At 33.5% G+C, this 24,219-nt stretch overlaps 2 protein-coding genes across 2 annotated transcripts; both read right to left on the bottom strand.

Annotated features, from left to right (window-relative positions):
* Window positions 1–2,705: 2,705 nt before the first annotated feature.
* LOC128245072 (uncharacterized) lies at window positions 2,706–7,857 on the bottom strand. The gene is made up of 3 exons (XM_052963274.1): window positions 7,681–7,857; window positions 4,474–4,698; window positions 2,706–3,914 (listed from the first exon to the last, which is right to left on the bottom strand). Exons 1-3 carry the CDS (start codon window positions 7,736–7,738, stop codon window positions 3,634–3,636), a joined length of 564 nt encoding a protein of 187 aa, XP_052819234.1. The 5' UTR covers window positions 7,739–7,857; the 3' UTR covers window positions 2,706–3,633.
* An 11,092-nt stretch (window positions 7,858–18,949) lies between these two features.
* On the bottom strand, window positions 18,950–23,681 carry LOC128244644 (uncharacterized). Its single transcript, XM_052962665.1, has 3 exons — window positions 23,504–23,681; window positions 20,410–20,640; window positions 18,950–19,604 (listed from the first exon to the last, which is right to left on the bottom strand). Exons 1-3 carry the CDS (start codon window positions 23,556–23,558, stop codon window positions 19,306–19,308), a joined length of 585 nt encoding a protein of 194 aa, XP_052818625.1. The 5' UTR covers window positions 23,559–23,681; the 3' UTR covers window positions 18,950–19,305.
* Between the last annotated feature and the right edge of the window lie 538 nt (window positions 23,682–24,219).

Here is a 24,219-nt window from a genome sequence, read left to right on the forward strand (position 1 = left end):
TGCGGAAACAGAGAGTCTTGATTCGCCCATGAACCAATCTCTATATGTTGCTTGAATCTTCTTTAAGGTTTGCTTCAAACACTGTAAAATGTGAGCTGGCGAGCACTGCATCTTTAACTGAAAGGTCGGACAACAAAAAGGAAGGAAACTTCCTTATTATGGCTTTGTTATGGTCAGACTTTTATTACCTGTCGAACGACTGAAACAGAATATGGATTTATATTTTAGAACATGTACAGATTCAGCATTTGATGTTAAAAGGCTTTGTAAAGAAATGCCGATAAATATAATTTTTCATTGTTCTGCTTATACAAAACAGTTTGAAATAAATACGTTTGAAAAGCTTAATTTCCTTATAAGTCTGTTCACATGGCATTTTTTATTTGTAAAACTTTAAAGTATGGTAAAATGACGCTCATTGTTTGATAGTCTTAAAAATAAATAGCTATTAAATCACGGGGTAAATTTAAGTTCCTTTTTAATTCATCAACCAAAAAAACGTAAAAAATGAAGGTTGCAATCTAAGCTGCGTCATTCATGTAGTATAGTGCAATATCAAACACATTTAAATCTGTGCTCTGTATATGATAGGATTGTAAACGCTCATGATAATTTTACATGATGCATGTCTGTAAGTATTTGAAAAGGGATATCTTAGATACACGGCCTCTAAACGCCAGCTCCACCACTTTACGGTGGTGCAAAGAAAAAGAGCTGTCGACACTTCCGTGGTGGAGCTGTGGACTATGTTTACATAAACAAACGTGAGTATGATTTATATTTCATTTGATAATTTCATTTAGCGGACATATTTCGCCGTTTGTTTTCGAAATAGTTTTCAGTAAGGTTAAGGTAGTTCGCGTAGAGTTTTGTTTCCGCAAGTAGTATGCATAACCAGCATAATGTTCAATGAATGATAAACATAGCAACTGTTGTATTCATTCCAAAAGCGTTAACTTTTTATATTACTTCGAGCGCAAAACATACTCGATAGCGCCACCAATAGGGCAACAGCGCCACCACTTTTATAAATATGTGCATTTTACCATTTTAAGAAGTGCTTATCAGTTTTGTTGTGTTCCGGCATAAGTACCATACATAACAGTTATGTTTGCATGCGTGAGAATGTTCTTACGGGGTGTGTAAGCACCGAAATGTACTTGCTATTCAATCAGATCTCAAAATATGCACAAGTTCGATTCGGGAGAAAAGCTCCTGACACCACAGTTTGCACAATATTGAACTGAAATAGTAACCAGCCTACAGTAGAAGTGTTCTAACACGGTACCACATTCTCCGATTTTCGAAATATGTCAGTAAAATGAAATTATCAAATAAAATATAAATCATACTCACGTTTGTTCATGTAAACATAGGGCACAGCTCCACCACGGAAGTGTCGACAGCTCTTTTTCTTTGCACCACCGTAAAGTGGTGGAGCTGGTGTTTACAGGCCGTGAGATAGAGTAGGTGAGGAAAAGTGTTCATATACACTAATTTAAAGGGGCTTGACACCAGATGGTCCAAGACTCGGGAAACACAGTATTTCCTCAAAACAAGCTTACAATTGTCAATGCGAGCTAGCAAAAGACCGATGATACGTCACTTAACATGGTTAATATGATAAACGCAATAATCGTGTTGCTGTCTCATCTGTGTTTTTCCGTTTAAATTAGCGCATTATAGTTTCCCAGTTTAAATCGTATATATCTATGAGTTCAGATAAATAAACCGATGCTATTTTTAAACTGACTGGGATTTACTTGGTAACTCTAGCAAAATTCAAATTGGTAAATTGCGCGAAAACTGCGAAAGATGCATGCGACGTAAGCGATGTGATACGTCATTAATGAAGATTCAATGCGTTGTACACAACGATGACGATTTTATGTAAGCTTTTGACAATTTTCTCTCTTTTTCTCTTGCAATTGTACCATCTGGTGTCTAGTCCCTTAACCAAAAGTAAACCCGTGTTCGAGTTACCTCAAGCGTCATGAACGTGTTAAGGCTTTAATGCCGTCACTTACTGATACAGCTATTGTCTGCTTGCGATGTTAATGTGTTTTGTGTGTCTCTCTAAATGTCGTTTTGTTAATAACTCAGCCTCTAAACAGGGTTTATATTTTATGTTTAGCTACTGTTCGCCCCTGTAGTTTTCATTTTGTATTATTTATACATTTTTAGGGGGGGGGGGGGGGGGGTAACACGCCATTGTCAATTTCTGAACTGATACAAACTGAGGCATTCGGAGCTCCTCGGCCATTTTTTTCAAAAACAACCTCGGATGTATTTGGACGGTTTACATACTAAAAAAGTGGTACGTTTAAGTCCGCTGTAAATAGATCGCGTAGTAATCTTCTTCGGCAGTTGAACTTTGTGACTTAACTCTTGGGAATCTTAATAATGTTTGCAATAAAACACTTCACTGGCAATCAATTTAAACCAAGATCAATAAATACAACTCTTAAACACACCATTTAATTAATAATATTATTCAAAAATTTACGAACTACTTCAACTAATGCACCGGCATACATCCGAGGTTGTTTTCGATAAAATGGCCGAGGATTTCCAAATGAAACTGAGGAAGTTCCTTTTAGTTTCCATTCGTTGAATTATTATTTTCCGTGTCCAATTTAAATTGCCGTCGTTGCAAAACAGTGAAATAAACAAAAACGAATTTCTTATACAATATTATAGTAAACTTTATTTTTGTTTTGCCGGTATACAAGGCTAATGTGAATTAACAGTTATAGACATGAATCTAAACGAGAGCAAATTTGATCCAGTTAACAGTTGCAATCTAATATGTAAATAAAGCAAACACTTTATGGGAAAAGGCAATTATATTTATAAACTGCACAACCAATGTTATTCTTTAAATAATAGACAATGAAATCTTGAGTAAGCATATATTGTTTGCGCTACTGAAAAAAATGGAATCATAGATATTTAAGCAAAACACTTATTGGGAAATATAAGAAAAAAAAACAATATTAAATAAATATGCAATAACTGATGTTTAATATTCTAACTCAGATATCCTGAATAATGCAAGACATTAGATTCGTCCATTTTAATGATTTTTTTTTTTCGTGTTTTTATCATCTTGATTTACATTCAACGATGTATTATGTATGATTCCTTTGGAGTAAATCGATGGGATCTTCTTCATGTTAAACAAGAATCTCTTTAATCAAAACCTCATAAAAATCTCTAAACACGTTCTTTAAATAATATAAATCATATAAGGTCTTTGTGTTCTATAGTTTCAGAAAGAGTATTGTCCAAATTATACAAAGACGTGTAATGCTCGTTTTAAAACGTCTATGCATACGCAAACATGATACATAATATCATTTTTAAGACCAAACATAATTTTACCATGCTAGATTATATTGTTACATTATTGTAAAATGACAGTGTTAGGATATGTATATATGAATATATGTGCTGATAGTCCCTTGTTATTCTATAAAAGAATGGCCACATGCATATTATTATATTGTACAATGTGGACTTGGTTTAAATGAATGTATGTGGATAAGACTTTCATAAATAAGATATAGATGCAACATTTTGCTTGCAAACTCTTCGAAATCCCCCTTACAGGAATGATTTTCAATTATGATTTTATACAAGATACAAAACAAATATCAAAACCGCAACTGATGGCATGAGGGGTATCGTTGATGAGGCACTTTTTTGTTTCGCAGGTATCGTGTCAGATCTGGTGCAGTAGTTGCCATTAAATTTGATGGAAACAAACGTGTTTCTCATTGCCTCGAGTACATTCATAATATAGCCTAGACCCTTGGCGTCTACAAGTGTATCAATCGTGCGGCAAGAGTCTTCGGTGCCTTCTGGCAATGCGATGCACCGACGCGTCACTACCGTTATATTCAGACCGACATCTGGAATATATATGACTGTTTGGCCTGTGTACTTCCGAATTTTTTGGTAATTGACTATCAGTGCAATAATATGCATGTACTGATTTAATATGGGGTTAAAATATTTTATGTAAGAGTATGCAATATTTATTTATTACATTGAGCTAGACATGTATCATAGACGTTTTTTAGGGATTCAGGAGATAGATCAAAGCAAAAATTATTACCACTACCTGCCTACTGAAAAACGTGCTCTTTTAATCTCTTTTTATGCGACAAAGTTGCTTAAGGGAGTCAGGGCCTGCTTTAACAATACATCAGTTAATCTTAATTGCAGTTGAATTATACATCTACTGGCCTTGTTGATGATTGTATTATATATTTGCATGAATTCAATGAAAGCCAGTATTATAGGTTAATACAAAGTTAAGAAAATGAAATGAAAGAAATGTGCGTGCTCTCTTTAGGAAGTTTCTACAGATTTTATGTTGGTTGTTACGACTATGATCCTTCCATCAATTGGACCCAAGATGAAACTCATTTGCTCAGGAATTGAATAGTGCTTGCATTAACAATATACCTGGCAGCAGAAAGTAACCCATACACGTCATGGTGAATGTGGAGCTACTGCACGTGTCAATAAGACCTCGAACAGCAACTGCGCAAGCTTTCGTCGGGGCTGTGTTGCTAGCACATGACTCGTCCCGTAAATAAGTCAGGGACGACAGCATTCCATTAACTATGCTTTCGGTTTGGGCCGGCATGTTGAAGTATTTAAAGGTAACGTGCATACAGGTAGAGCATTCTGAAATAGTACAGTAAGAATTCATCATTAAATAATATTCAATGTGTGGTCAGAATTATTTCCAGTTTCATTCGTGATATAATTTTAATCGACAAAACGTTTTAACATGTGTTGAGTTTGTTATACATATCAACACAACAATCTATCCTTTAATCCATCCGTCCATCCATTCCGTGTAATCTAGATCCATTTATCAATTCAATTCAATTCAATCCCATCCCATTTGATCCAGCTATCCATCTAATCAAAACACACTCCCATCCACTAATCCAATCAATCCAAAATCCCATCCACGCAACAATTCATCCATGAATGCTTGGGTACACCTGTCTTAAGCTTCGATGCGATACATGAAATATTCACAAAGATATTGACTAAATGTGCTAAGCCTTTACCAGAACGTCGAATAATGAAAGGCTATAATGAGTAGTGTATACAAGAAAGAGTTATTTATTAATAACTTGATCAAGTTGGATGGATGGAAACTCGTGTCAAACACGATATATGGGGTATTTGCTGAGATAGTGACTTACATGCAAAACCTTAACAAAGGTTTGTCACCCGAGCCGATGCCAGGGTGAGTAGAACAGCACTCACTGTTTTCAAATATTCCAGCTTGAAATGGAAGAGATATCCCCAAAATTCATGAAAATTGTCCATAAAGTAAAAGCTTTTAATCGATTGCTCGCCTCTTATATATATTTCTCTCTATACAAATTAGCGGAATATATTTATTTGTAATACTGTTTTAATAGCTTCAACCATGTGAACAACTTAAAGATCACAATGTTAAGCATATTCATTTCATTCATAATTTGAAATGACATTTGTTAAAACACCCTAAATGTAAATGATCTTAGCCAAAAAAGAAGCATAATGTCACACTTTGATGTTCTTTTATATGTGACATAAAGGTACATACGAGTGTGTTTTGAACAAAATAGGTTAACAGTTTCCTATCCAACAATAAGCGTAGTCTTTCAACATTTTAATAAAAAATGTATAGACTATTTGACTTTTAATATAAAGAAATGCGCATTAATATGTTAACTATTTATAGTACAATTTTAATGCAATTGAAAGGTCATCGATTCAAGTCCATCAGAGCCCAATATTCCGAGCACTCTATTCCTGTTATTAGCCTACTTTCCTGAGTCGATTCATATTTTCGGTCGTGACGTCATACTAAATGATGTAACTAAGGTATCCGTTTTACAGCTAAACGTTTCATTACATTAAGCCGATGGTTACTGGTAACCCCATGTTACTTAGATAAATAATGAATTAAATTAATGCAAAAAGAGTTATGACAGTTGATAGTTTTGTTCTTTATTTCATCTGAAACGGGAAGTGAAATTACTGATGTGTTCAAACAAGTCAAAACAGCAGATTTGCAATATGGTATCGGTATAATTTATATTTGCATATTCTTCGTCTTCACATTAAACCCCTATTAAAGATACTCCAATATTTATATGGCTACCAGACATCAAACGTTCACATAAATTTACATTGAATACCCTTAGGTTACAAGACTACACTCGTGTATGGTTTAACGGTATGTGTACCATGTATGCCGATCGATGTTGTTGTCTAGACAATATGTTTCTTTACTTTATAAAGATTAGTGTTTTATGATGTTTTCGATTGTTTGTATTCAACAAGTGATTTATTCTTTACCTGGCACATTTTAACAATATTGAATAGATCAAACTAACTTTAAACAACATTTTTGTCCTTCACATAGTTATAACATAAGACCAGTTTTCATACCTAGACCAATGTTTATTGGAAACCTTTGGAAACAGTTAATTCCTTCGCCGTGAAATAGTTGACCATTAATGTTATGCAACCGGGTGTAGTTAACAGTTTTAACAATATTGGATTTCTTTCTTGAACCATTGCTACATCTTCCTAATCCCTGTCAGGAACGTCGCCCGGTCGACGCACATTGAAGTCTTTTTCTTTCTTTGATTGTTCAACATTTTGGATTGGCTTGTTAATTTATAACTATTCTTTATTTAAAGTGGATATCCCACATCAACTAGCGATGCTCCGAGGCTGAACAAACAATATTATCATATACAATCAATGGTTTAGTTAGATTTTAATTGTTTGATCTAGAATTAATCCAGATTATTTTGAATATGATATTATTTGTCTTTTTGAATCATGCGGGAACCCCTCCCCCCCCCCACATTATTTCTGTATTTGAAATAATGATTAAACAAAGAAAATTTCCCAATCATCGAGCTAAAAGAAATGAAATAGCGGCGGATTTATAGTTTATAGACTCATTACGTCTCTAGCATAAGCAAATATTTCCGTTTGTGCTGACTAGACTACTTTTTTGAGCAACAACAGATATATGTGGGTAAAAAAAAAACCCGAAATAAACAATTTATAATTACTACCATATTTTGCTTTGCATTCAATTTAAAGGTTTTCCACTAGTTACAATTATACAAATGCTCAATATAATTCCAACAAATATCAATGATATTTATCCCTACCTGAGCATGTCACAATCTTAACATTGACTCATTATTTTGAATATGAAGAAAACCATGAATTGTTTAATGATATGGTTTACCTTAATTTATAAACCGAGCGATAGGCAGCTTGGTAAACTCGTGCGTAAGCCAAACAAAAACATCGCTTTGTATGCGTTATATTAAAATATGTGAAATCTGTATCAAAAAACAATATAAAAAACTTCCTCGCTTTGGTTCAAGTTGTCTTAGTCGAATACACACCTCGTTGACATATCTATGAAATACGAGTGTGAATATCAGATCTTCTCCCCCTGTTATGTACCTATAAACTTTTTAATCGTTTTTGGAATACTCTTAGTATCTCGACAAATGTTAATTACAATCGCTCGTATTGGAAATCATACATTCCTGGCCGATTGCTCAACTTTTCTAAACTGAGATAACATGATTAAAAGGATTAAAAATGTTTAATACTAATTATACATACCTAAAGCGATGCATGGTGAAATCGTGAACAAAAACAGCAAACAAATCCTTGTGTCCATTTCGAAAATATGCTTAATTGCAAAGCCAAGATTTTATTCCGTTTTTTTTTCAACTGGCTTATAACAATACATTTACTAAACTATAACATTTGCTGCGATGTTCTTTCTAGATAGAGATGCGCTAGGCTGAGCATCATTCTTTGTCGGCGCGGGGTCTTGTTACAAACAAGGAAAAATTTGGGTAAATTACTTAGTTTCCGTCTTTACTGAATAACAGTCAGTTTTGTGGAGTTGTGTGCGGTTGTTTCATGTTTATGATTGGTGATTGTTTGTTTTGTGTTTTATGTCTTTGGCGTTGACCCTTGGCCATAAAACGGGGTTTATATTTAAACTTTCGACTACTGTGCTTGTTTCTGTAGTTTTTCATACAGACATTGTGCTTAAATACCAACTCAACTAAACAATTGCCTCTACGGTCACCTGGCGTATCGAATAAAATATGAATTTAGGAACAAATAAGTACTTATTCCAGAACTTAGCCATCGGCATTTTGTTAGTTGTTGCAGCTTGCCTTTTTTTATTTAAAACGGTTTATTCCCATTTTCGACATTGCCTAGAATATGATTGTCTGAGTCTTGCACCCTTAACTGATGTAACTGCATAAGCAAACTGACCCCGTAAATAATAATCAAAGATATTTGTTATATATGGAAAATGTTGAGTGATTTATACAACCCCCTTTTCATTTGAAACAAAACGAATTATTTTTCATTAAAAGAAGAATAATCAAAAACTTATCCAGAGCTACTGCAGCCACAATGTTTGAAAGAGTCTTTAAAGGGGACCAATTACAGAATCACCAATCAGTATAAATAAATTACTAGGAACAATTTATGACCATTTTGGGAACAAGCATTTTGACCAAATAGAAGATGGCTGTGTAACTGGTATTGAATCAATTTAACCCCAACGTAGTGATCTCCCTTGATGAGCATAGTGTTTTATAATCTAAAGCAAAGGAAGTGCAATGTAGTGTTTTTAATGGATTTAAGATCAAGACTCTAATATATATAAATACATGTATGCTTGAAATTCTATGTCGCAATACACTTTATTAGTTGCCATTACACTTTATTGAATGAAATTCCAAAATGTTCGTTCATCTATTTAAGTAAATCAACACATTGCCAACTTTAGAGCTTATCAGGGTAACGACGGTCTCTGTCGATTTATCCTCTCAGTGCAATAGTAGCGTTAAGATACGCTAGTTTAGCAATTATTTATCTACTGGACGTAGTGTAAGATTTAGGCAGATAAGAAATACAGAATTTAATTTAACCCATATGTATTTCCAAAACTGCTATTGAAACTTGAAACATTAATATTTTATAAGACGAGTAACGTTTTAACTTTCTGTAATAGTGATTGCGATTAAAAATGGGAATAATATTTGCCAAATATATTACTTTCTCAAGTTTTTGTACACAAACACAATATATGACATTTCTTAACTACTAATGTAAATGAATAATCGAGTATCATATATAATTTCATTATATAATAATGATAAATGGGAAAAAAATCGAAATAGTCATGGAATAATTTTATTGTTATATATGACGAACTTCGTTGCACATGTCATACCCAGTGTCATAATTTTGCCGATTGATAATTTCTATCCTGCTGTGAATAAGCCGCGGGATGGGCCATAAAACCATTATCGTACAGTTGAATACACAATTTCTGGGAATCGATTTCCTACAAATTTACATGTTCAAAAAGGACCAAAAGATATTTAAAAAAATATTCATTTCGAAAAGTGCATTTGAAAGAGAAAGAAATTCTGCATCGTAATCCGTTGGAAACTAAGCGATCGGATGTCTATAATAACTTAAAATAGCAAAACAAGTTTTAGCTCCTTCTTATTTCAATGTAACTTTTAATGACCAACAAAACCCTATAAAAGGACCAAAATGTAAAGATCATACAATTAATACAAAACCATCATCTTCAAGGGCAAGAATTATCCTAACATATACGTAGGAAGTAAGCTGATCTGTTGAAAGACTAAGTCGTGAGAAATATTTAACCATATTTTCCCTATATAACTCTATAGGCACTTTCGCTTCAGCGGATTTCTCCAAAGTTGGCAATGGCAACATCAGCATCTGTGACTCTCTTATTCTATTTTTTTTCGGATAAAAGTTAACTTATAGCCTTTATCCAATTGCTATCTTAAAAGAAATTGTTTTGGATCCATAGAATTTGTCCAGCAACCAAACCAACGCAAACGTGATTGTTGACCATGTAAAACACAACGTAAACACAATAGTTATACCAAAACAAGTTAATCAGTTTACCCCTTAAATTATGTTGAGTTTAAAAAGCATTGCAATTTGCTGCTCTATCGCCTTTATTTATGATGTATTGAGAGATTGGGAGAAATGTAATTTTAATAGGTGTTTCTTTGTGATTTTAAGAAAGCATTTGACCCTGTTCATTTTGACAAGCAAGATATGATCACGCTTATTCTAAACTGCTCACTTACAAACTACCTGTTGTTTAAAATAACTGCATATATGTATATATATATATATATATATATATATATATATATATATATATATATATATATATATATATATATATATATATATATATATATAATTATATATATACATATATGCAGTTATTTTAAACATTACTTTATATAGATTATATATATATATATATATATATATATATATATATATATATATATATATATATATATATATATATATATATATATATATATATATATATAGATGCTATTATTAGATCTTGCACTTCAACAATCAAGTATCCCCCATTCATTGAAAAATATTACAGAAAATGCCGAAATGTTGCCGAAAGTCATTAGTAACGCTATAGAAAACTTATTGACGGACATCAGCTTTGAAATTACAAAATTCTGTTCAAATTAATATCAACAATAATGTGTTTGTGTGTTGATTAAATAAAGTTATCACTTTGAACAAATTTTGAAAATAAAATCACGTTACCAACATTAAATCTTTGAACGAGTACTTTTTAATATCAACAATAACTTCTACTGTGCTTTTATCAACAATAACTTCTACTGTGTTTCCAGGTGTTCTTATTGTAGGGATATATAATAGTTTCTATAAACACCAAACACTTGGTGGTAACGTCCTTTTATCCTGGATGTTTAAACATTTATTCCTTATTCGGATCCTTTTAGTTCAACTTTATCTGTACCAAAACTAATGATTCAGTACCATTAATCTAAGTTTAAAGACTGAACGCTCCTAGAAACATTTTAGACAAAAGTTATTTCACCGCGCCCAGGTGTAAAGTTCGTTGTTTTCATTTCCTATACATGAATTAACGTCAATTGTAATTGAATTTAACAATCAGTCCGCTTTTTAGGTATTGTTTGTGTCTTCAATTCATGAACACTTATGCGTGTCTAAGGACATTGATAAGATTTATATTAAATACCCTCCCTCGTAGCCATTGATCAAGATAATAATTGCTTTGAGGCTATTCAGCTTTTTAGCGCGGGCCGAATAACCAGCTAAGATATCGATTTACTTTAATAGTAGAATCTGAGTGTTTTGATTGGACTGTAAACATAACTGGCCAATAGAGTGAAAGGAACTACTAAGGCATATCTAAGGATAATAACAATATTGAATACTGACTCAGTACAATCGTGTTCTTTCGATTAAAATTATAAGTGTCCCTTAGGAAAATGTGACATACATTTTGTGTTTTCTTTGGGTAATAACTACTAGAGTATTACCTGCATTTCTACACATTGAAAAAAGTATATCGACCTTTAATAAGCTGAATCGTTATGAATTGGAGTTTGTTAATAAAATTGACGTCATACACGTTCGCTTCTCTCGATCCACTATTGAATAATGAAGATTTTACATTTCATATACCAACTATTGCTTAACGAATTGTTACCCGAACGGGTGCTCTTAAAATTAACTTTAATAAAATAGAAAACATAAACATCTTTGAAAAAAGTGTGACAACGAGTTTTATTTAATGAAAAATAAAAAATAAAACACAGTAAAATACAAAACAAATGTATATGAATGGGCAATTTAATGACATGCATAAGGTTGATTAGGTTTCTGATTATTTAAGGCATTCAGAATATATAAAAATGACACATGATGTGTAAACACTCAAATCCAATGGTTGGTTGTATCGCCGATAAACTTTCGTAACAGACAATAACTCGGGATTGTAAAACAAGTAATAAAGAAATAAAGGTAAAAACTCCCAAAAGCACGGCACGGCAAGCAGATAGAGAAATTCCAATAAAAGTATTTAGGCACAGTCATGGTCCTTGCTACGCAAGTGCGTATATAACGCCTCCAAAATAAAAGACGCAACGCCATTGGTCCAGGACTGGTCACGCGGTGGCCCCATATTTTTCCATATTGGGTCACCAAATTTTATCGTGCCAAAATGGCGTCAATTTTCTGATTCCGATTAATAAATGAAACATTTAAACATGAAAACAGGTTGTCGACGTGATATATACGTTAAAGGGTTAGTAGGTGACCCGGTATGGGATATACGGGGCGCAGGAAACCATATTCGTGTACGAGCTTCGCTCTCACCCGATATGGTTTCCTTTGGTCCGTATATCCCATATCGGGCCACCTACTAACCTCGTAACTTATAATATTGCTAACACACATGTGAACCTTATATTAAATTTCACGTAAATATCTACTAGTAGAACGATATTTTAGTTATGGCCAAAACAATGATAATAAAGTAAAGGACGATGCTGTGTCAGAATATAGGCCGATTATTTTTTTTTTAAAATGTTGATAAAATGGAGAATTTGTTATAGGAAAATGAATATTCATGCTTTTTATTACACCAGAAATTTGTTACAAAAAGGACACTTGACAAAATCTCCCAGGCTGTTCAACATGTCAAATTCATCGTTAAAGGTTATTGTTTAAAGTTGTTTCCGACAATCTAAACTTGAATTAGAGTTGTGTTTGTTGCGTTTAATGTATTTTTCTTGATACCGTTCATGTGTTCAATACATGAAGCACCATTATTGTACAAAAGTTGTACTGGGAAACACATGGAAATCAATAAACATTTTGTTTAGTATAACTAACGTTTTTACAAGTAGAAGGTAACATACCTTCTTTTTTCCCTACTGCATCGTCATCTGAGACTGTGATGTAAGTATATCGAGTAGCTGAGTACTTGAGTTTTTTTATTTATCATCTTTTCCCAAACATGATCAATGCTACATCACTTAGCGAAGGATCACCGTATACGATTAAGGAATGATACTGTGTTTGAAATAAAACCATTAAAAAAACTTTGATGACTCAAGCGAGAAAGAGGGACAGGCAAAAGGTAACAAATTTGTCGAACAGTCAAGCTTTATATACTGGATAAAGCTTAAGAAAGGATATATCTATATACTCCTAGCATATATGCAGTCATCTTGCATTTTCGTCAGTCACATTACACAGCTTTAGGGTAAAGAAATAAGTGCACTTACTCGATCTAGACGATTCTTGCGCGTATACCACCGCACTACGGTTATACATACTTCATATAAGCCCCACTACTTTCTGTCAACTAGCTACATAGAAACGGTTTCGGACGGACAAATGTAAGACCTTTTCATTAGTCAAAGGGCCATCACTATTGAGTTATTTACTCGATCTAAGTGAATCGTCCATGCACCATTGCACGATGGTGAAACATACTTAACATCAATTTGATTAATTTCTGTTACGTAGTTACATATTTATGGCTGAGGACGGGTGTACGGGTGGACAACGTTCTCACATATCAGCCTTTGTTAGGTATTTTCCAATTACTCGCTTTATAAAACATATACTAACTTAGTCCCTACTTACCCAAACTAACCCTTACCAACAAGTGTATGTCCTATACGTACTGATAGAATTCATACCAAATATATACCCATTTGTGTGCGCGGAAATACATACGAACGGACGCACAAAAAGACGGAGGGATTGATATTGTCAAATATATATATTCATCCACCGACAGCGTTCGGCCGGAACAGAGCTTTTGTTTACGTTTAGCATTATTAACGGCTAAATGATATTGCAAGCTTATTTGTACAACTTTTATTCATTTATACTTAGTCAAAAACATGCAAAGGTCCGGAGAGTTCATAATACGTAAGTGAAGTTTAAAATTTCAACAAAACTGCCTCTGTTTTTTTCATTGTCCAATAAACTGATCAGATGTAAATGTGTTTTCGCTACCTAACTTAACAAAGTACACATTTCCAAAAGATTACACATCATCATCATCATCATCATCATCATCATCATCATCATCATCATCATCATCATCATCATCATCATCATCATCATCATCACACTGAACGAAATGAACTGCAGATAAAACTGAAACAAACAATCATCCTCTCTGTAAATGTTTTTTTTAAAGTTTATTTTTGGTCTTCTAACATAGTAATTGAATTGAAACGTTCTCACTGTTGTGTGCAAAATGCATCGTAAATGCCTTTATAGTAGCCAATAAGCATTTGTTAGTTTCTAAATTACTCGTGACATTATGGAAATTTTGCGGTTTTATAATCTATTACCTTGAACTTTAAACGTACGCGCTCTTCTAATCATTAAACGTGAATCAATCGGTGGTTCCGTTTGCGCAAGCAAGAGCCTAAAAACTAAATATCAATATCAAACAAGAGAGGTTTGTCATTATACACCCCCCCACCCTGAGTGCCACGTTGTCATGATTATTTGGACAACTGAATGAAATTTGCATGGACCGAAATGACAGCTGATTTGTCATTGACATTGAATGCCTTTGAAACAGTTTAAAGATTATGAACATTTAAATTGTGGAAATAGTATGTACAGATTTTAATCATTTTCAGATAATGACTGATATTTGCCGATAAAAATGTATCCTCTGAATAGCAGGGAATAAGAAAATATGACAAAAGTTTAAAAATAAATATGAGTTACGACCATGACTGTTGACCTAAACATCCATAGGAGTCATCAACTGGTCAGCTAAAACCTAAATGTTAAGTTTGAGGGCCATGGCTGCAGGCATTGTCAAGTTATCACACAGTCACGCTTTTTGCACTCAAGATCACTGTGACATTGACCTTTGACCCGATGATCCCCAATATGATAAAATGTAAATGATGAATACGACATATGACCATGACCGTTGACGTAAAAATCCATAGGGGTCATCAACTGATCACCTAAAACCTAAATGCTAAGTCAAGCGTTTTGTGCTCAAGGTCGATGTGACATTGACCTTTAACGCAGTTTGAGCGCCATGGGTGCAGGCATTATCGAGACAACATTTTCACATTGGCCTTGACATTTGACCGGATGACCTAAAATCCATAGGGGTCATCTACTGGTCAGGCCCAGCCTTCATGTAAAATATGATGATCATAGGTCCAGGCATTGTTGAGATATCAGTGAGAAAGGTTTTGTTATTTTTTGGCATTAAAGGTCTCTGTGACTTTGACCTTTGGCCCGATGACCCCCAAAATCAATCGGGGCCATCTTCTGGTCAGGCCCTATCTTCAAGTCAAGTTTGAATTGTAGAATAACCTTCAAGTTCACTGTGACCTTGACCTTTGACCCGATGACCCCTAGAATTAACAGGGGTCATCTACTAGTCAGGCCCAACATACAAGTAAAAGTTAAGGGTCATGGGCGCAGGCATTATCACTCGGACAACCTTTTTTATTCAATGTCACTGTGACCTTGACATTTTGCCCAATGACCCCAAAGTCAAAAGTGGTCATCAACTGGTCAGGCCGAACCTCCAATTCAAGTTTGAAGGCCATGGGTGCAGGCATTGTCGACAAATCACTGGGACATCCTTTTACCATTCAAGGTCACTGTGATCTTGATCTTGACTCGATGACCCCTAAAATGAAAGGGGTCAACAACTGGTCAGGCCCAGCCTTCAATTCAAGGTTAATAACAATAGGTCTAGGCATTGATGAGTTATCACTCGGACAAGCCTTGGTCTATCGACGGACCGACCGACCGACCTACCGACCGACCGACTGACTTGTGCAAAGCAATATACCCCTCTTCTTCGAAGAGGGGCATAATTAATATGAGCATATACATAGATATTTTATGCGTATCTTTGAATACTTACTCATCGAAACGAATGGTGTAAACAACAGCAATAACAAGAGACCAACGTTTATATCCATTTTATTTTATACTATAATAAATAGAAAATAATACCGTCGTGTCAAGCTAAACTTAGTTATTACTAGTTTGGCCGATGGTCATGCTGTTATCCTGTTATGATAAAACAGCAGTATTGGACAAAATTCAACAACATAATACAGGAATACAATAAAAACAATACGAGTAGATGGTCTCCTGAGGTCATTTTCACATACCTTACAAGCACATTCAACGGGGTCGGCTTATAGCAAACCATATAACAACGCACTTTTTTTTGGTAAAAACAGTAGTTAGAATCATGCTAAGAAGATGATTCTATAATAAAACTACAAAGTATATCAGCAGATTCAACTGGGGTTAAACCATGAATAGAAACCATTTAAAGAATGTCAATTCAATGGTCGGTCCGATTGCAACAAAGTTCCATGAATGGTCATAACTGGACAAGGTGTTGATAAATTGGGAAAACTTGTAGTGGCCAATGCTGCACGTACTTAAGCCAGAGTTCAGTTTGGCTATACCTTCACGAACAGGAATTTATCATAATTTGTAGCAATCATTGAACTGAGTTTTTACATTGATGTTAATATCTGAATCCAGAAGCTAAAAGCAATGGCGGTCACAAATGGACTCTTTTAGTGTGTGTGTGGGGGGGGGGTATGAACCCCTGAATCTGCTTGTGTCGAGATCATTCCAAAATAAGCTTCCAACTTACAACGCTTGCAAAATCTGTGTACTCTTTATCGAACATGATATGAACACAATCAGCTAACGTGCCGCATTCAAAAAATGAAAATAAACTTTTCTTAGAATACTTTGTATTTCATTTTTACTTGCAACCTTGAGAAATTTCTCTAAAACTGCTACAAAATAAGACTAATGGTTTCTGGTAATATTCTTTCCAAAGTTTGCAGCATTGCAATGTAGGAAAATCCAACCCATTCCTTTTAACGATCATAATGTTGTTTTTTTTAAATAACCACTTGAAATATTTCCAAATCGAACACCGGTTTCTAAAATTACTTCCTTTTACGTTTTATTGCCGACCAATTGTTTGCATGGATTGTATTTTGTCGTACAATTTTGAAGGCAGATAAGCAAACCTTTTAAGGATATTTGAAGAGTGCTCGAGATAGTAGATGTCATTTAAATTAGTTGTAAACGGCGGGCATGCAACGAACATCTCATGATTGTAATCGCTGACGTTATCTTTCGCCCATGAACAAGTCAATACATGTTGCTTGAAACTTCTCTCAGGTTGTGGTTTTGCGTCGAACATTGTAAATCGAAAAACGGCGCTAGTGAACAAGATCTCTTAAACTTAATGCTGTACAAAAATACACAAAATGAACCTTCCTTATTTGTTGGTGTGTTATGGTAAACAATTGTAATATTTTCATGCGGATATTCATTTACCGTTGGTTATTTGTTATGCCAGCTAGCTGATAATTATATATTCTTATTGTTCTGTATAATCAAAACCGTTTGAAGATTTTCATTTGCAAAATATAAGAAGCGGTAAAATGACACCTATTCTTTAACAGTGATAAAAATGTTATATCTGCGAAGTCAAACCTACAGGTTAAGATTAAGTTCCTTGATGATTTGTCAACAGACAGAAAGTAAACAGAAAGTTTGCGAAATAGCGTATTGCATCTGTGTCAACCAGGTAGTTGTAAAATATGAACAGCATTTATATCTGTGCTCTGTTCAGAATAGGGTTGTGCACATACAGGTACAATGATATCGACATAAAACATAACGTATTCGACCTACAAACAAGCTATTGTGCTGACAATTTCATTTAAGTCCATTAACCATGGTGTTAAATTTTAATGCCTAGTGTTGGTATCATTTGAACGGTGTTAGTTGTTGTATTCTACAATAGGAACTAAATGACCGGGGGTTTATTAGTATACGTTCATTACTTATTTCCGGTGAACTCTTTTTTGCGCTGATCGTTGTAATGCAGTATTCCCATCATTTATCAATAAAGCTATTTTAACGCGTATGTGGTCTGTTTGACGTGATTTGGGCCCTTACTTTGTGCCCTTACTTTGTGCCTTAAAACAGAGTTTGAATTTGTATGTATTACTTGGGTACTGTATTATTGTTTTAACACATCATTTTTAATGATAAAAAATCTGGCCCCATAAAACATGAGAATGTCCAATAGACATTCTATTCAAGTAATCATTATGGTTTATGTTAGTCTACTGTATTCATCGTTGTTAAGCAGTGAAAGAAAGAAATGAAACAAATACTCATTTGTTTTTGTTTTTATGTACAAAGGCAAGGAAGAATAATTAAAACCCATGTAAGCACACTTGATTCAATTTAAATTTGCTTTCTATGATGTACAAAATGCAAACAGGAAAATAGGAGGTCAAAATTTATTACCATCCTGTACAACCAATGTTCCTGTGAAAAATGCCTTTATCATTTAAATTTTGTCAATGAAATCCCATTAGATCATATAAGCCTATTTTAATACCTTCATGCTGTTTTGTAAACTGTTGGAGATTGAGAGGACACTTATTATTTTTTTATCGCGCTACTGGCACTTTAAGATTTTTTACATAAATTTTGAAATATAGATTTTTTAGCGAAAATATTTATTCACATAAGATGTTCCCAATGCAAAATCAAAATTGATGAAAATTTCGAAAATGATTTTTTTGTTGGAAGATATCCACACTAAGTTATCCTGATATTTGCAAAATATTTTGTCCGTCCATTTTGAAGATTTATTTCATGTTCTTGCTTTTATTACATAATATGTATTCAGAAAGTTCTGGACAAAATGACCTTCTTCAGAATAACAAGGAGTGTTTCTTTTTAACACAAAATCGTCGTATTTAAACATTTGATAAGAAAAACAAAACATATAATGGAGGTTTTTTCTTTAGAATCACAAAGGAATTATCTGAATACAACTAGAACAAACAATCAAAGCAACAAACGCATGTCGCAGCGATTAATTATACAATGTTTGCTGGCAATCTGTACAGAACTACAAAAGCAGGAATTGTTTAATTTCGTTTTTATTCTCATGTTCTATTATCTAGATTTATATTCAACGCACTATTGTGTATGATAACTTTGGAGAACATTTATGTGACCTTTGTCAAAACAAAGTGGAAGCACTTTCAACAGAATATTATCTTATTTGCGTAACAGGAATGAATAGTACAAAACTAACGTATTTCATTTTGTAATATATCAAAGGCTATTGACCGAATTAATAAACTAAAACGAACAATCGCTGGAACAAATGAATGTTAAGTTCTCCCAACATCGTCTAAACATACAATATGCAAACTGCTGAAAATCCCTAAAACATAATCTATTTCCTTCACTGGATTTACGCATTCGTATAATGATTTACACAAGATACGAAGCAATTAACAAAATGGCAACTGATTGCATCAACAACATCTTCGATGAAGCGCTGTTTCTTTTGCTGGTGTCTCCTGGGGTATTAGGGAATAAACCGGTTGATGAGGTGCAGTAGTCGCCATTATATTCGACGGAATCAAATAATGTGGCCAGAGACTGGACTGACTGTAAAAAGGCGAATTGATCCTTTGCGTATAGTGTATCCTTTTTGACGCAGGTGTCCACGGTGTCTTTCGGCGATGGGCTACACTGACGGTTCACTACTGTAACCGTGATTCCGGTATCTGGAATATGAATATTTGACCTCAGTTCTTAAAAAGTTATTGTTCAGCTACTACTTCAAGTTCCTTTATATACATGTACTGATTGAATATGATTGTAATGAGTTTGATGTTGGTTTAAACATTATTTTTGTAATAAAAAAAAACTGATCTAGCCGTATATCATAGAAGATATCTTAAAAATTGAGGAGAAACCTAAAAACGTACATAAATACCAACATACTGTAATGTAAACTGTTGGAGATTGAAAGTTATAGCGTTAAAAAGCTCATATATGTGGACCTTCTCCTAGGGAAAACTAGATAATTAAGACCAAAACAACACCCTTCTAAAAATCATCTAGTGTTTGAAGTTGTATCTTTGCAAGGACAAAATATCATTTGGAAAGATATACACGCTACAATTGTCTGTGAAAGTGTTAATATATTGAACGTTGTTTAAACATGAAAGCTGCATATCTGTATCATAAGGTCCCTTTTATGGTGAACAGTTACACTCTTTTAAAATGTCTTAGGAGCTCACGAGAGTCAGTGGCCTGTTTTAATAATGTCTTAGTCAGTATTAGTCTTAGCTATAATATATGAATCTGATATGTTCAGGATTTTGCCATGTTTTTGCGTGATCTCAACTTTAGTGTATAAAATGAAAACGCACTTTACAAAAAGGAAATAAATCCACGGTTGCCATTGATGAAGTTCCTATAGTTTTTGTATATGAGAAGTTACGACTAAGACACTTTTATGAAACAGGTCCAAAAAGAAACGTATTTGCCAAGGATTCATGTCGTACATGATTTTTAACTACATACCATGCAGATTAGCGGCTGTGAATCCCATACACTTCATGGTAAATGTAAACCAAGTACAGGTGTCATTGAAACCTGGACCAGCAACTGCGCAATTCTTTGTCGGGGCTGTGTTTCTAAAACATTGTTCGTTTCTTAAAGTTTCCAGGGTCGACAGCTGCTCGTTTAGTACACCTTCAATATCGTCCGGCATGTTGATGTATTCGAATGCGAAGTGCACACAGCTGGAGCATTCTGAAACCGCATCAACGAGTGGACGACAAAACATATTAAAGTCAGGAATAGTCATTAATTCATAAATTAACGGCACAGATTTAATAAAACGTGTTATCACATGTATTTTTTGTTTCCGGTTTAATATGACTATCACGTTTTTTTTCTGAATTGTACATGTATAATAGAGCACCATCACTTAGAATGTTTGTAGACAATATAATAGGTTACAACAAGTTCTTAATTGGTAATATTCCAGCAAGTTAAAGGTTTATTTCATATATTTAGTATTTATAATAAATATTTATTTGAATCCAGTAGTTTGTTTTTCCTTTTAGTCGTTAGATGAAAACGTGATATTTTCACTTCATTCATAAAAAACATTATTATAACCTTCATCACTTTCTCTATTTAAAATGACGTCATAACCATATTACAGCCTATGACGTCATCTTACCAAGTGTTACGTCACCATTTAAACGAAAGATAATTTCGTTAAAAGTAAGTGTTGATGCTTTCCTGGGTATCATCGTATTAGTCATTCTACTTATATCGGAGTTTAAATGATCAGATATATATTTTGTTTTAAATTCTACGGGAAATACATTTTTGATGAGCTTTTACCGCGGGAGATAGCATTGCTGAAACCAATATTAAACCCAAACTAGTGTATTATCAAAAAAAAACGCACTAAATGTATTAATATACACATTTAGAATTAAAATCAAAGAGCTTAAAGCACTGACAGGCTTTTAACCTGCTACAAATTGTGCGTATAGTCATGTAAAGCCGAAAGAAACGGAAAATGTGCGAATAAATAACTCAATTTGTCTTAATAGTTTTAGCCAAGAGTCATGTTGCATGTTTTCGAATTAATTGAATATCAGCTTTAAAATTTAAAACTATATGCGAAGGAATTCGTGAGAATGCATTTTCTAGATGTTATTTATATTAAATATATATAAAATGTGTATATTACTTTGTTTTACAATTACTTGACTGTACTCATGAAATGTATCAGGCCGAAAGCCTTTCAAATTTTCATTTTATTTTGTTGTATTCGGTTTATCTTCAGCGCTTCAAATCTTTTGTGTACTTTATACCAGAAGAATTAGATGAAAAGTGATAAAAATAACCTCAATAATGATTGATAATAAGTTCGCAAGGGTCTCGTTTGTCAACTTTCCTAGCTCATTTAATAAAAGTGTGTATTACATGACGATTCATGACAGATCCTTTTTTTATGGTCTGAATCAAATATCTGAACTGACCAATAAAGGTATTGTTTGTAATAGCTATCACTACTACATAGTAATCGGTTCAAAAAAAAACAAGCGTGCGCTTCATTCGTGTACAGTAACGTTTAGTGATTTCAACGTGTTTTTAGTAGAGAGTAGAGCAATTTCCCGGTGTATAATCTAGGAATACTTTCAGTAAATGTTTTATTAGATAAAGCTGCTGGTGTATACGTTTATATAGATCTTGCAAACTCTTTGACACAAATATTTGTAAACACCAACATTGCACGTCTGTTTTGACGTCCTAGAATTACTACAAGAGACATTATATACAAACTGGCTGTATAGTTTACAACGCTTCTGAAGGCTGTATTAAAGGTTTCAATATAAACAAATAAAAAAATGTTTATAAACGCAATCATTGATTATTTTCGCATATAGGACTAATATTCCCTAATAACGGACATGACATGATGCATTTGTGATGACTTTCCACTTCTTATCTGGAAAGGTGAATATTCATCATCATGACCATTATTATCTATAACATTTATACATACTCTTCAAAATGGCGTTTATTATTAAAATGGGGTTCATTCCCCATAGCTTGATAACAAATGAATATAAGTCATTAACTATGATGGCAATGTTGCCAAGTTTATTAGTTTTTTACTGAAAAATATACTTCTCATGGATAGTTTGCTTCTTGTATATTTTTCTCTATACCAATCAGAGGAAATAAAAAATAATAATCGTTTTAATATGTTATCATGTAAACAATTTGAATATGTAATTCATAATTCATAATTTGAAAATAAAAATGTAAACACATCCTAGATGATAATGACCTTAGGCATCACATGCCAGACAAAATAAAAAAAAACTGTTCTGTGATACTTAACAAAATCAATTGTACTCAATACGTAAACTGTGTTTTGTATTAGGGTAATGTATGAATGAACACCTTAATAAACACATACGGACTTAATATATTTTAATATAAAGAAATACATTTACATATTTTAAATGATAATTGTACAGTTTGTATGCTATTTAAAGGTCTGAATTGAAAGCCAATCAGGACCAATATATTTCGTGTAATCTATTTCGGTTATTAGCCTTCTCTTTTAAGTCGATTCATTTATAGGACCGTGACGTTGTATTCCATCGATACAATAAATAAATGTAGGTGCCTGGTGATCACAATGTAATTGTAGCATTATCTAAAAGGGTATTGCTTATTGATAACTAATATGTAAAATTAATCACAGGTGTCCGAAGTGTTCTTTTGACCCCATCTACAGACTAACATACTTCCTAAATGGCATAGTTTAACCACATATGACCAATGTCTTATCGCCGATTTGTTAAGAGTTAGCATGCACTTATTTCAACATTTGATAACGATATTCATACAAAATGTTTTTCACTCTTATAAACTTCGCATTGTTGTATTTTTGAAGTTGTTCTTTGGCTTTTAAATAATACAAGTCCAAAGTTCAACGTCAATTCATATTAGTATATACATGTTGAATAATTATAATTATAGCATCCGGCCTCAAATACGAGTGAACTTCACTGAATTAGATGTGCACTAATCCTAGACCTTAATACATTAAATGAAATAATTATCAAAATATACATACCCAGAGCGATGCATGGTGAAATTGTGAACAACAGAAAACAAATCCTTGTGTCCATTTTGTAATGATGTTTAATTGCAAAATCAGATTTATTGCGATGTTTTCTAACTTGTTAAAAGTATACTGACAAATAAATCGCCGGCGATGTTCAAGGTAACTGCTTATCAGGACATCTGGAGGCACGTTAAAACGACCTCCACTTTTGTTTGCAAATCTCGAAATTTCGCAAACTTAAGTACCCTATGATTACGATGCAGCCTAAATTTGCGATAAGAGCCTTGCCTTAGATATGATTTTGGAGTATTTTGTTTGCGAAATGTGACATATTGAACCGTATATTGCGTTTCTCGGCATATATTTGATGAAAAAAAAACTATTGTTTACCCTCCGTATCATTTTTCCCAGGCTTTTGAACAGCTGGGGGAAATTTTGCGAATTACTAAAACCTCAAGATATAAGTTATATTAATTAGCACAAAACATCAGTTTGCATCGAAAAGATAATAATGCTTCAACACCGGAAATGAAATAAAGTAAAACCAAACGAAAACCTATAATTTTACTGGGTTTATCTCCTGTGGTATAAAATTACCATATTTTATCGATAATGCACACTCAATTAACGCGTTATTGTCCTTGGCTTATGCACAATAATTATATATAGATAGTAACTTATACCTGTAATTTTATTTCAACCCCTTTAAGTCACAATACGAACGG

Source organism: Mya arenaria, chromosome 8 (genome assembly GCF_026914265.1).
Source record: "Mya arenaria isolate MELC-2E11 chromosome 8, ASM2691426v1".
NCBI classification, from domain to species: domain Eukaryota; kingdom Metazoa; phylum Mollusca; class Bivalvia; order Myida; family Myidae; genus Mya; species Mya arenaria.